We start from the raw sequence: 12,819 nt of genomic DNA on the forward strand, positions 1-12,819 counted from the left end.
ACACACACACACACACACACACACACACACACACACACACACACACATGCACACACACACACAGAGATAAGAACATTACCATCCGCCTACGCCTTCCTGCAACAAACTTACTTGTTCCAGATGGCGTTTCAGCACCTGCAGGAAACACGGAGAAGTTAGATGAAACTCACCGCTCCCGTTATTTTTGTGAGATGTAACGGGTGGTCCGGTGCGTTCTTACTGCGAGGCCGTTTGCAGATCACGCCGTGCGTTCGGTTCCTGCAGGAGCCGGGCTTCCACGTGCCGCTGTTGCTCTGGATCCAGAAGCAGGAGTTGGCGGAAAGCACGGAGAAGGCCACGTTGTGCGACTCCCAGTTGGTGAACGTCATCTCCGTGTCTTCGTTCCACACGAGACCTCTACCTGCGGCGGCAACACGAGCACATTCAGAGGTCGCCGTGCTTCCTCTCACCTGGACAGCTTCTTATGGATTCTGTCTCTGTAATTACCGGAGCGATGCACATTTCACACAAACTGCTCTGATTGAAAGTCGTGAATTTTAAATCTGTTTACTTTAAAAGGCACCGTGTTCATCACGTTTTTAATCAACGTAAAAAAAAAATGTTGATCCCGTTTCCTAATTTAATTTTTTTAATTACCTTTATTTTCAGGGTTTTATTCCGGCAAGTATAAAAAATAAGGACAATTATTTGCAAATAATTTGTCTCAAAGTGAACTAAAACTAGAAAGAATGTGTTTTCTGCAAAATGAAGTGTGAAAGTTGCGTTCTGGCGCTGAGTTAAAACAAACAAGAATATTGCTAAAATTACTAAAACACAAGCTACAATGAGCCGAACATGAGCTAAAAGCAGCAAAACCGCAACTAAAAAACTAAAAACAGCATATGAGGAGCTAAAAGAAGCACGATAGTAACTAAAATTTGCAAAACATTCTACAAAATAGACGCCAAAGCTAAATTTATTAGTAAAGTTATTGACTGGTAGCTTAAAGATGACTCAGCGAGACTAACCTGTATAAATAAAGGATGAATGAAAGAAGCAGAATGGTAGGTAAAAGCCAAAAGCAGCAAAATAGTAGCTAAAAGTTTAAAGCAGCATAAGAAAAAAGATCAAGTATGCCGAGTCAGATATCAAGCATATTTTTAATGGAATTGAAAAGCTTAATGTACTTCTATGTGGAATTTTATTTTAAATGAAGGTAAATAAAAAAAGTCCCTCGATACTTTGCGGTTTGACTTTCACAAATTCACTCTTTCGCAGGCTTTTGCCATGAGATTGTACGCATTGTTTCCCGGTGGCCTGGCTGCTCAGTGATAGCCAAAGGCCCCCTACTTTCTCTTTCCGAGGCTATCAGCCTCGGAAAGAGAAAGTAGGGGGCGGGGTTTGTCTTTCCTCATCGCTGCTGTGGGAGCTTCAGAGAGGCGGATACCAGAGTGAGATGCATGGATTGTTTATTAAAAATAATCAAGCGCAACCCGAACCGAGCCGACCCGGTGCTCCCGATGGCCAGTCCACCCCCGGGGGGCTGATTGGCTCTGTAACCATAGCATCAGTCTGTTTGCTCTCTTTCGCTGTGCTCTTTTAGAGCGTTAGGAGAGTTTAGAACATTGCAAGAGTGTGGGAAACGTTTCTAAAGCATTCAAATAAATATAACGTCCCTCCTTTGTGGATTTTCACCTGCAGGGGGGTCTGGAACGTAACCCACACGAAAGGTGAGGGACTACTTTATTTGGAAAAGTGTAAAAGATACAAACCCCAAAGTCTTGGCAGACTTTTCCTATTCAAGCTAAATGTTTTGATCCATGAAGGATTAAAATAGCACAAAATAAATGTACAGAAGAAGCTATGAAGAGAAAACGATCGTGTTAATAGTTCACACTATTTAAAAGCTTGCGTTTGTAAAATAAGTAAATAAAAGGTGAAGGTCAGTGGGTTGGTGAGGCAGCTGGAGGACAGGTTCTGAGGCAGATACTGGACCTTTCACGCTGATGCCCAGCCAAGCTCCACGCGCCTGCTCTGAATAACTCTGGATGTGCTCCCAAATAAAACCGTTCTCTGCCTCATCCAGGATGGACAGAAGCTCTGCTCCCACTGAAAACAAAAAGAAGAGAAAGAGATTGATCACGAGGGGAAACGAGACCATGTGGTCGATGAGAGGCCTCCACATTCAGGCAGATATTGATGCGTCGTGTTGATTGTGTTTGTGGCAGAGAAGGAGGTCAGAGGTGCTGCGGGTTTAACGCTTATGAAGCACTCACACTACTGTGATCCATTTTTCTTCTGTACGTTTTTCGGCGTGATTCTCGTCTCGCAGTTTTCAATCTATTTCCAGATCATAAATCAGAACTTTCAGCTCTTTCAGGACAATCCTGCTGATTTTTGGTTTAGTTACGACTTCAGCTTTTTGAAATATTTAGCCTTTTCTGCCATTTTTTCCTCATATAAAATGAAATGAGCTCATTTTACATTATTCATCTCTTTAGATCTGTTTACAACCTTTTTCGGCTATTCTCAGCTAATTTTAGCTGTTTTTTCAGCTGTTTTGTGCTCCTTTCTGGTTCTTTCTTTTCTTTCTGTGCAAACTACAACATTATTTTGCTTCTTCTAACTTCTTTCTGCTAATTTCAGCTTGTTTTGCTCCTTTCAGTTTATTTCTGCAAGTTTCAGCTTTTTCTACAATTTCAGCTGCTGTATAGCTCTTTTTATGCTAATTTGAACTTTTTCAGCTAATTCCACAATTTTGCACTTGTTTTAACATTTTTTTCAGCCTAATTCAGCTAAAATGTGCTCTCCACCTTTTTCTTGTAAGTTCAGCTACTTTCTGCCTGTCTGGCTATTTCCAGCTGTTTCTTTTTATTGTTGTTGCTAATTTCAGCTTTTTTCAGCTAGTTTCCACTTTGTGCAAATTTATGCTTCTTTCAGCCTAATTGGGCAAACATGTTCTTGCTGCTTTCCTATGATAATTTAAGCTTGTCCTACCTTTTCAGCTAGCTTTTAAACTAATTTTAGCAGTTTTCAGATAAAGTTCTTCATGGTAATCTGTGCTACTTACAGCTTAATTAACGTCTTTCTGCTAATTTAATCTTGTTATGATCCTTTCATCTTATTTCTGCTAGTTTCAGTTGTTTCAGCTACTATTTAGCTGTTTTATGCTAATTTTAGCTTTTTCAGCCAATTCCACATTCTTTGTACTCATTTCAACTTTTTCAGGCTAATTCAGCAAAAATGAGCTCTCTCTACTTTCTTCTGGTAATTTAAGCTTCTTTATGCTTTTGAAGCTACTTTTCAGCTGGGTTTTTTTTTTGGTGCAAATTTTGGCTTTTTTTAGCTACCGGTAATTTCCTAATTTTTGTGCTAATTTCTGCTTATTTAAACTTATTTCGGCAAATGTCTGTTCTTTCTGCTTTTTTCTAATAACTTTGGCTTGTTCTTCCATTTTAGCTACATTTCAGCTGTTTTTCCAGCAGGTTTTTGCAGGAAATGAAATTTCTCTAGTTGGCTTTACAGCCGGCGCTGTGCGCTGCTGCCGTACTTTTGTTGCAGGACGTGCGTGCATCCTGCTGCAGTCGGAGAAGCTGCAGGTTGAAGGCGTAGCAGTGGTTTCTGAAGGGCACCCAGGCCCACTTGCCCACAGAGTGGGGGCACTGTCCGGGGTAGATCCACTGATGACTCACAGGCTCATCTGTCGGGAGGAGAACAAATTCTGTGACTGGAACTCTTCATCTTCTTCTTCATCGTGCATACGTGCTCACATACCATTAATCTGACATATCGCGGCCTCCAGTTTAGCATCACAGGGAGTCATGGTCCACTGCCCTGTGGTGGTCATGTGACCACATCCAGCCATCTGATTGGGCTCTCCGTCTTTCCAGTTGGAGTATTTCACCTCTTCATCACCTAACCAGGTGAAGCTCCGTCCCTGAACAGAAGGAGGAAATATTATCTCTTTCACCTGACCGACATATAATAATCCTCTGTGTATGACATCTAAACAAGTGATGTGTTAAATATTGTGCAAAAGTTTCAAACTACCTCTGACTTCTTTATACTTTGTTTCCAAGCATCCAGACTCTCCTCTAGTTCTCTGGGCCTTTTGAAGGTCTTTTAAAGTTTTCTCGTGGACTTTGGCAGCTTCTTCCCTTTTTTCAGTCTAATTATTTTACCGGACCACAACAGAATATTCCACATTGTGCAGTTAAAGATGTGGAAAAGCTGAGTCAACCCCAGGACTGAAGAACTATTTACATCAATATATGGAAATTATTCTTTAAGAAAAAAGACCTAATAAATGCATCATCCTTCAGATATTAAGGTATCAGCTATAAAGGCTATTCAGGAATCACCTTGTGATTAATATATAGATTAACTGAGCTCGTTCCAATCAGTGGTCCACAACATACTTATAAAACCAGGAAAAAGCATCTTATCTACACCAAAAATAGAAGACTTAAAACCACTAGTTGAACCTTTTCTTGCAGGGGCCCACAGATTTGGATCGAGCTTGGCGAGAGTTTGAACGGGTTGAAATTCATCTCCACCTTCAAAAAAACAGTTAAAGACCAAATTGCTTTGTTTAAGTACTTGAGCTCACTGGTAGAACCTGTAACTGATTGATCAGAGCCAACATAATCTGTATTGTATGTGGAATTTTTTATGAGGAATGTATGATGTATTTATAGTGTTGTAATTATTAATACGTTATAAACTGTATGTAATTATACCCTCTATAAGCTTTAAATAGCTTTTCGGAGATCTGATTCATGCACTGTTATCTTGCAGTTACGTATAATGTTTTATGATTCTCTCTCTGTGTGTGAATAATCTGAATAAACTGGAAAATTGCAAAAATATCGTTTTAATTTAGATTGTTGTCTTTGGCCATTTTTTTTAGACTTACCCGTTAAAAACATGGATTTGAGTTGTGTTTTAGTGACGTTCACTGGTAAAAAAAAGTCTTAATTATTTAATTTAAAATCCAAAAAACATCAATTACGCAGGTATATCCTTTGAGTTTAAGAAGCTTTTTTGGCGTTTGAATGATTTTCAGCTTTAAGTGGCATCAGCCACAACAATAAAAATCCCCTTTGCATAACTGTAATCTTAAAATAGTCGTGCACTGGACTGAAAATGAGTAGAAGAGCAGCCAAAGTCATAAAATAAACTACTTTCAGAAAGTCCGGAGCTACGTTTCTTAAGACCACTTTAAAATGGTTATGAGCAAATCCAGCTCCTTGGAAGCAAAATATAAAGAAGTGAGGGGCTCAAGACTTCTGCACAGCTCACTCCGTAGTTGTAGAGAGCGATCCAGGCGGGCTGGTGCAGGCTGTTGATAAGCAACGAGAGATAAGCCTGCTGGAAGGGGTCCGTCACTGTGGCCAGGGTCCCGTTCAAAGATTCACAGAGGTACAGGGCGCCGGTCCAGTCCAGGCGCTTCTTCACGACCCGGTACGTCACCCCGCCCAGCTCCACGGGCTTCGACAGGGAGGCGGGGATGAGGGCCGGAGCCGGAGGCAGACTTTGATCTTAAGCCAGAAAAAACAATTTACTTCTCTGTTTTCGCATGGACCTGCGGCGCGGTGGTTACCGAGTCTCGGACCTTGTTGCTTTTGACAGATGAAGCCGTTGCTCTCCATCTCGCAGGCCCGGGAGGCCCACATGCCCGTTTTCTTCTCTGGGTTTCCGTGAATCATCACCACACAGTTTCCCTGAGGCGGCAGTGAGACCATCAGCGCAGCGACAGACAGACAGGACGACAAATCGACCGGCGGTTTGTAAATACCGGCGTTTTGTTGTGATGTGGTCCGCTGTTGTCGAGCGGCTCTCCGGGAGCCCAGTTGGTGTAGCTGAGCAGCCCAGATTTGGCCCACTGGAAATGGCCGATGGAGTCGGAGGTCAGCCCCACCCAAAGGTCGACACTGACATTCTTTAACAGGGTGGTGAAGAAAGCTGTACGGGAGAGAATCGGTTGCGTCACACATTCTTGACGTTCCAGCGTGTGATTTTATAAATTACCTTGAAGCAGATGATTGGGGACCACCGCCAGCACGCCTCTCTGGGAGTCACACTTCAGCTTGGCTGCGGACCAGGTGACCCGCGGGGACTGATCAAACACCCTGAAGCACTAGACACAGCAGAGAGATTAAAGTAAAGGCCTGGCCCTCCTGGAAGGCCTCGAGAACCTGGCGCTGCACCTTATGCTGAAAAGACGACCACTTGTCTGGACAGCCTGCTGGAGGATGAGGGGCTGATGGAGTTGGAGGGATGGTCCCCGTCACGTTCACTCTCTTACAGATGTAAGGCAGGTCAGAGTGACACTTCTGATCGGCCCAGTCACCTGTCCACAGGTAAACAAAGCCAGCTGCGGTCAGCCGTTTATGCCTCTGGCAGGGATTATTTCTGGCTGGTCCTACCTTTGCTGGCAGACACGTGCACACATCTGCGGTCGCGGCTGAGCGGGAGCGGCCTGCCGAGCGCCCACGAGACGTAATTGAGCACAGAGTGGTCTGACCAGCGGAAACGCCCGTCGTTTTCAAAGGTGTGGAGCCCGAGCCACCAGCTGTCTCCCTCCGTCTTCACCAGCTATTTGAGAAGTACCGTTAGCATTTATGGTATTTGAGAAGTACCGTTAGCATTTATGGTAAAGCTTTTACCAACAATATGCTGCCGAGACAACCTGTCGTCCAAAACACGGCGTCCAGGACGTTTATTACTGCAAATATTTACAATATTAAACAGTATTTTAATAGTCTATATGTTATCAGTGACAGGATTGTTGTCTTGTTTTTAAACTAAGGTTTGTAATCTCAGTCATCCAGGTACACAAATCACAAAAAAGTTAAATCACGTCATCTGGACAGTTTCTTTTTGGAAGCAATCTGAAAGACTTCATCAGTCTGAGGCCTGCCACCAAGGTCTGTCATATAAATAGCACCTTATTGATGTCCAACAAAGTTCAGTGAGGTCATCTGGATGGTTTCTTTTTTTTTTGTTGTTGAGACCTTTTGTCCTTAATCCAAAGGACTTCAGCAGTCTGCGGAGCCACAACAAAATCAGTCCCAGAAGCAGCACACTCCTGCGGTGTTTGCTGGTGATAAGATGGTTTCTGGGGCCCGCCCTCTCCCCCGTCGACTCCTCTGAGGCAGACAAAGCCTTGTTGATGCGTTTCAAGCCCGCCTGCTGTGGAATGACAGACCTTGGTGGCGGGCTGATGAAGTCTTTCGGATGAAAGACGAAACGTTTCTTACGAAAAGAATCCGTCCAGATGGCATCATTTAACTGTTTTGTGTTTCGTGTTTTTAGTTTCTCCCTGTAAATTTGTTTGCAACGAAACTTTTATTCAGCAGATATGCTAAAACATTTGGCTTGATCAAGAATAGTGTGCTTTGACTTTTAGTATTTGTAACCTTCAAAGTCCATGCTCAGTAATCCAGGTATACAATCCAACAATTTTCAGTCAGGTCATTTGGACAGTTTTTTGTTGTTGTTTTTTTTGTGCTGAAATGTTTCACCTTCCATCCAGAAGGCTTCATCAGTCAAGGAAACAACACAAAACTGATTCTTCCCCCAACAGCTTACTCCAAAGTGGAACAAACCAGTTATGTTGGTGCTAAGATGGTGCCTTTGGCACGCCCCCTCCTCCGGTGCCGGCCCTCTCCCTCGTCGACAGTCATGTCAAACTGGTTCAAAACCAACAAAGTCCATGCTCAACAATGATGAAGCCTTCTGGATGGAAGGTGAAACGTTTCAGCACAAAAAAAAAAAAAAAAAGAAACTGTCCAGATCAGACTGAAAATTGTTATTTGTAACCTTATTTTTTTTTATTTATCTAAAATGTATTCCTGAATTTGTTCAAAATCATTGTTTCCTTTGAAATCTACTTCTGCCTGTCTAACATCGTTATGTCAGGTCCTCTGGATGGTTTATTTTTGTTGGAGCATTTTGTTTTCCATCCAAAGGACTTCATCAGTCCGAGGAGCAAAAACAAACTCAAGTCCCAAGTCTTTTTATACTTTTTGCTTTTAGCTACAGTTTTGCTCATTTAGCTTTTAGCTATGATTTTGTTCAGATTAGCTTCCAGATGTTGTTTAGCAAACTTTGGGTTTTAGTTACGTTTCTTTTTGATTTTAGCTCTCCTCGTTTTAATTTCATTAATTCGGTAAGTGTCAGTGAAGACGTTCACGCTGCATGGTGGCGATGCAGAATTATTCAAGTTAACGCACCAGTTTATGACCGTTAGCTGTTTGACTGAATGTTTTTATGCGATATTCTTTTACCCACAATAAAAATCTTTGACGAGCCGTGCTGTACCTTGCGTAACGTGTTCGCCAGGAACGCCTGTTCATCCGCTGAGTGGACGGAGGTGAGAGAGGAGTCGAACCAGGAGCAGATCCTCTGGGCCTGATCCCAGGTGGTGCGGTGGTCAAAAAATTTGTACTCCGCCTCCTGGAAGGGGATCCACTCGGGTGAACTGGTGCCTGGAAAATGATGATAATAAAAAAAGGTGATGCTTCCCACACACAGTCAGGATGTGATTTAAGTTTGCAAAGAGAAAATAAAATGATAAGACCTTCAGTGACTTCTGGTACTTTCTCAACGCTTCCTGAAAACGTGCATCAAAAGAACAAAGTGTTCAAATAAGGAAAACACAGTCACCCTTAATAATATTTCAGAAACACAGTGAGCAGACGTTTGGAGTTATTTTCACTTTTTATAAAGAGCAGCTTTAATAAAAACAAGATCTCGTGCGAGTTTCTCTTTAACAGATAAAAAGAAAGGTCCAGGAAAGTTGTACCTCTGGGAATCTTGCAGATCCAGTCCAAGTCGGAGTCGCAGTGCATGGCCAGCCAGGTCATGGTGCCCAGGTCTGCAGCCGCACACTGCCGGATGTTGTAGTAGTACCGCCCAAAGTTCTGGTACGTTAGCTGAGACACAAGCAGAGAGCAAAACTACATTTTAACCACTTCTGGTCCGTTTCTGTTGACACCAGCGGACGTTTGGGTTCTGTTTGCACTCACGGGCAGCCCGTCGCTCCACTTCCAGCTGCCGTTGTCCATGGGATTCCTGCGGTTCAGTCCGATCCAAAACCAGTGCTGCTCGTGCTCCTCGGACTCCCTGCGAGGCAAAGTCAAGGAGTTTTGGACGCACTTAAAGAGAACTTTTATTTTTATGCAACTTGTCTTATTTTACAAACCGGTTTTAACTTTTAAACTAAGCCGTTTGGTTAAGATGTACAAAACCAACCAAACGAAACAACAACAAACAATATTAAGTGGAAAGAATAGATCGAGATCAATCTTGAATGACAGTTTTACAACTCCAATAAAGTTTGTTTGGTCTGTTAAAACTAGAAAACACATATTTCATGGCATCTTGAACAAAGTGGCAATTCTAATATAATTCTCATGTGTCCTTGTGCACAAAGAGTACGAAATCAACAAGAGAAATTATATTTTCCACAAAAATATGCAGCTTGCATACGGTATTCAGTGCTCAATGACTTGCCTGAAATTTGATAAAGTAGCTGAAACTAAATGGCTTAACTTACACCAAGTTGAACAGAAGCTAAAATGAGCTAAATTGTTACAAAAACAGAACAAAACACTAGCTAAAAGCAAAAAAAGCTAACCAAATGCAGCTAAAAGTAGCACAAGTCTAGCAAAAAGCAACAAAAACTAGCTAAAATTAAAATAATTCTAGCCTAATGCAACAAGTTGTAAAATGTTAGCTATATGTCACAAAAAAAAAGCTAAAGGTAGCTAAATACTAGCTAAAGTGTCAAAGTTGGATTGTAGATAAAAGCAAAAAAGTAAAGGATGTTTAAAACAAAAACTTAAATGTAGCTAAATGGTCAAAGTAGAAAAATACTACCTTGAAAACCCGTAGTAGCAAAATCTTAACTGAAAGTTGCAAAAATGCTAGCTAAAAGCTAAATGTAGCTAAGTGCTAGCTAAAGAAGCAAAATGCTGAATCAACATTCATCCGATACTAAATGTTTTGTGACAGTTTCATAACGTGCCATTAAACACCACGTGCGCTGGTTCTGAGTCCAAACCCACCCAAAGGTCTCGTGGAGGATCTGCAGAATGAACTGCTCCTCCTGGGGGCTGCTGATGCTCAGCAGGTCGGCTCCATGTTTCCGGCAGAACAGGTGAGCCTGCAGCCAGCTCTGCTTCTGCTCCAGCTGGGAGGAGTGAAACACCTGAACGCAGGTGACGGAAAGTTGTTAATTGGGTCCAGTTTACAAAATCAACAGTTTGATTTTATTTAGGTTTTTTTTCTAATTATCTATCAGGTCGGAGGCAATGTGTTTGACACAATGGCACTTCGTCTAGCTATTTAACAGTCACTAATGGTGTGCCACAAGGCTCAGTTTTAGGACCCACTCTTTTTACAGTTTATTTAAGTAATGTAGGTCAGAACATTCCTGATGCCTCCTATGCTGACGATACAATTGTTTATTGTCGAGCTAACACATTTGCCAAGGTTTTCCAGCTTCTACAGTCTCAAACTGGTGCTAAATGCTGATAAAACTAAAGGGATGTTGTTTTCAAACAGGAAGTTGGTGCCGGCAGTTCTTCCTCTTATCTCATCCAAGCATGGTGTTCCTGTTGTTTGTGGATTCTTACAAATACTTGGGAATTTCAATAGATGCACAAGTCTCTTTTAAGCCACATGTTGAAAACTTGATAAAGAAATTGAAATTGGATTTATTTTACAGAACTAGATCTTGTTTAACGCTGAATGCCAGGAAACACCTTGTAGCTGCTACTTTCCTACCAGCCATAGATTATGGTGACTTTATTTACATGAATGCCCCTGCCAGCTGCATGCAGATGTTGGATGCCGTCTATCACGGAGCGTTAAGATTCATAACTGGTCATAGCTACCATACCCATCACTGCACCCTGTACTCATTGGTCAGATGGTCTTCATTATCTACACGTAGGCTCTCACACTGGTTCATCTTCATCTATAAATCCCTCCTTGGTCTGCTTCCTTCTTATATCTCCTCCCACGTGTCACGTCGTCAGTGCAGTTACAGCGTGCGCTCTCATAGACTCATTACTTGTAGCGCTCCCTCAATGCAGACTGAACTAGGGGAAAAAAACCTTTTCTTACTCTGCTCCTGTAACCTGGAACACCTTAAAAAAAGATCTGAAGATCTGATTTTGATTTCTTTAAAGGATTTTAAACATTTTATAATGCCAATAGAAACATCAAAGCAAATGTGCTCGTTTTTAGTATTTTACCTTGTTTTATATGGCACCTTGATTTGACTGTTTTTACAACTAGATGTACTTTTATTTGATTTTAATTGTTTTTTCTAGAATTATTGTTGTCTGTACTCTATATGTTGTATGTCTACAACAGGAATCTCTTGTAAAGGAGTGACTCAATGAGACTAACCTGTATAAATAAAGGTTGAATGGACTCAGTGTTAAATTATAACTGTTGGAAAACAACACTGATTTTATATTATGAGCTGTAAAACGTGACGGTCGGGTCAGGTTCGGTGGGCGGGTCGAACCTTGTAGCAGTAGTGCAGGTTGTTGTTGCTCTTCCAGCTGACGGGGCAGGAACCGCTGAGGCTCGGGGTGGGCTGAGGGACGGGGGGCTCGGGGCCCAGGGACGTGTCCTGGTTCTGGCGGCAGATAAATTTCGCCTTCGCAGACGAACACTCCTTCACCTCCCACAGACCTGTAGCGGAGCCTGTTGCCATGACGACGCAGCCGCCACGGACGCTCACTAAAATAGATGTGGAGGGAAAAATGTGAGTCAGGAGGTAAATAAAAGAATAATTAAAGCAAAAAAAAAAAAGCTGTGATTTAAAAAGAAAAAAATATGATTTCACACATCCTAAAGGATGATTGGAAGATTTTGATCTGGTCTCAAAATACAAGAAGCACAACTAGTGGTTAACACATCACTATCTTCTAAACAAGCATATGTTCATAACTCTGGTAGACAATCTGTTTCTCCAGGACTCCGTGGCCTCGTCCGATCAAATCATTACTAATCCTGATATTTCAGTTCCGTTTGCAGTTTTCAGCCTCCAATAGCAAACATCCGATTGTGCGTTTTATTGTGCACTTGACCTGGTTGGTCTCGATTCCAGTTGGTGTAGGACACCTCATCTCCGCTGAGCCAGTGGAAGGAGCCGTGAGTGTCCTGGTTGTGAAGCCCGATCCAAAACGAATCTTTTGAGTGACCGAACACCAGGCTGTTGGCGAAGGCCTGCTCGAACCTTTACAGATGGAAAAATAAAAGAGACGGCACCCAGAAGCAAACACTTTAAATTGTTTTAACCGCTGCCAGAAGGTTTGTCGGTAATTTACCACCAGCCTTCGTGAAGTTTTATACCTGTTGGTAATGGTAACAAGGGCGGCTTCGTGCGCCTCACAGGATTTTCTGGCCTCGTCGAAGGTGAGCAGATCTTCTCCCACCCAGTAACAAGCCGGACTGTGCCACTTCCAGCCCTGAGAGGAGATGGAGTTCAACTTAAACCAGTTAAAGTGACCAGTGGTGTAGTCTACGCAATACACAAGCATACGGCGCATACCCACTAGAAAAGTTTAAGAATTTCAGTACAGTAGTCCCTCGTTATCGCAGGGGATCCGTACCCTCAAGACCCACGATAAGTGAAAAACTGCAAAGTAGGACTAGTAGTACAAGTAGTAGTTTATTTTTATTGTATACATATTAAGGCATTTTAAACCCTTCCCACACTCTGGCAATATTATAAACCATGTTTCTAAACTCTAATCGCTCTAAAAGAGCAAAGAATGTCATGATTTCAGCTCCCTGCCTCCTCTGCTCTTTGCC

The 12,819-nt window shown here is 42.3% G+C and overlaps 1 protein-coding gene across 1 annotated transcript in view; it reads right to left on the minus strand.

The window, feature by feature from the left end:
* The window catches only part of mrc2 (mannose receptor, C type 2), a 13,021-nt gene extending 467 nt beyond the window's left edge, over positions 1-12,554 (minus strand). The window contains exons 1-18 of the mRNA XM_037688613.1: positions 12,358-12,554; positions 12,093-12,241; positions 11,525-11,742; positions 10,053-10,195; positions 9,012-9,108; positions 8,789-8,918; positions 8,305-8,471; positions 6,408-6,576; positions 6,189-6,331; positions 6,010-6,118; positions 5,777-5,943; positions 5,582-5,702; positions 5,281-5,519; positions 3,754-3,916; positions 3,530-3,679; positions 1,975-2,088; positions 221-400; positions 112-135 (exon numbers count right to left, since the gene is read on the minus strand). Coding sequence (XP_037544541.1) covers positions 112-135; positions 221-400; positions 1,975-2,088; positions 3,530-3,679; positions 3,754-3,916; positions 5,281-5,519; positions 5,582-5,702; positions 5,777-5,943; positions 6,010-6,118; positions 6,189-6,331; positions 6,408-6,576; positions 8,305-8,471; positions 8,789-8,918; positions 9,012-9,108; positions 10,053-10,195; positions 11,525-11,742; positions 12,093-12,241; positions 12,358-12,554 — 2,680 coding nt within the window. The remainder of the gene's footprint in view (positions 1-111; positions 136-220; positions 401-1,974; positions 2,089-3,529; positions 3,680-3,753; positions 3,917-5,280; positions 5,520-5,581; positions 5,703-5,776; positions 5,944-6,009; positions 6,119-6,188; positions 6,332-6,407; positions 6,577-8,304; positions 8,472-8,788; positions 8,919-9,011; positions 9,109-10,052; positions 10,196-11,524; positions 11,743-12,092; positions 12,242-12,357) is intronic.
* Positions 12,555-12,819: the final 265 nt, after the last annotated feature.

Source organism: Nematolebias whitei, chromosome 15, assembly GCF_014905685.2.
Source record: "Nematolebias whitei isolate Nwh7 chromosome 15, NemWhi1, whole genome shotgun sequence".
NCBI classification, from domain to species: domain Eukaryota; kingdom Metazoa; phylum Chordata; class Actinopteri; order Cyprinodontiformes; family Rivulidae; genus Nematolebias; species Nematolebias whitei.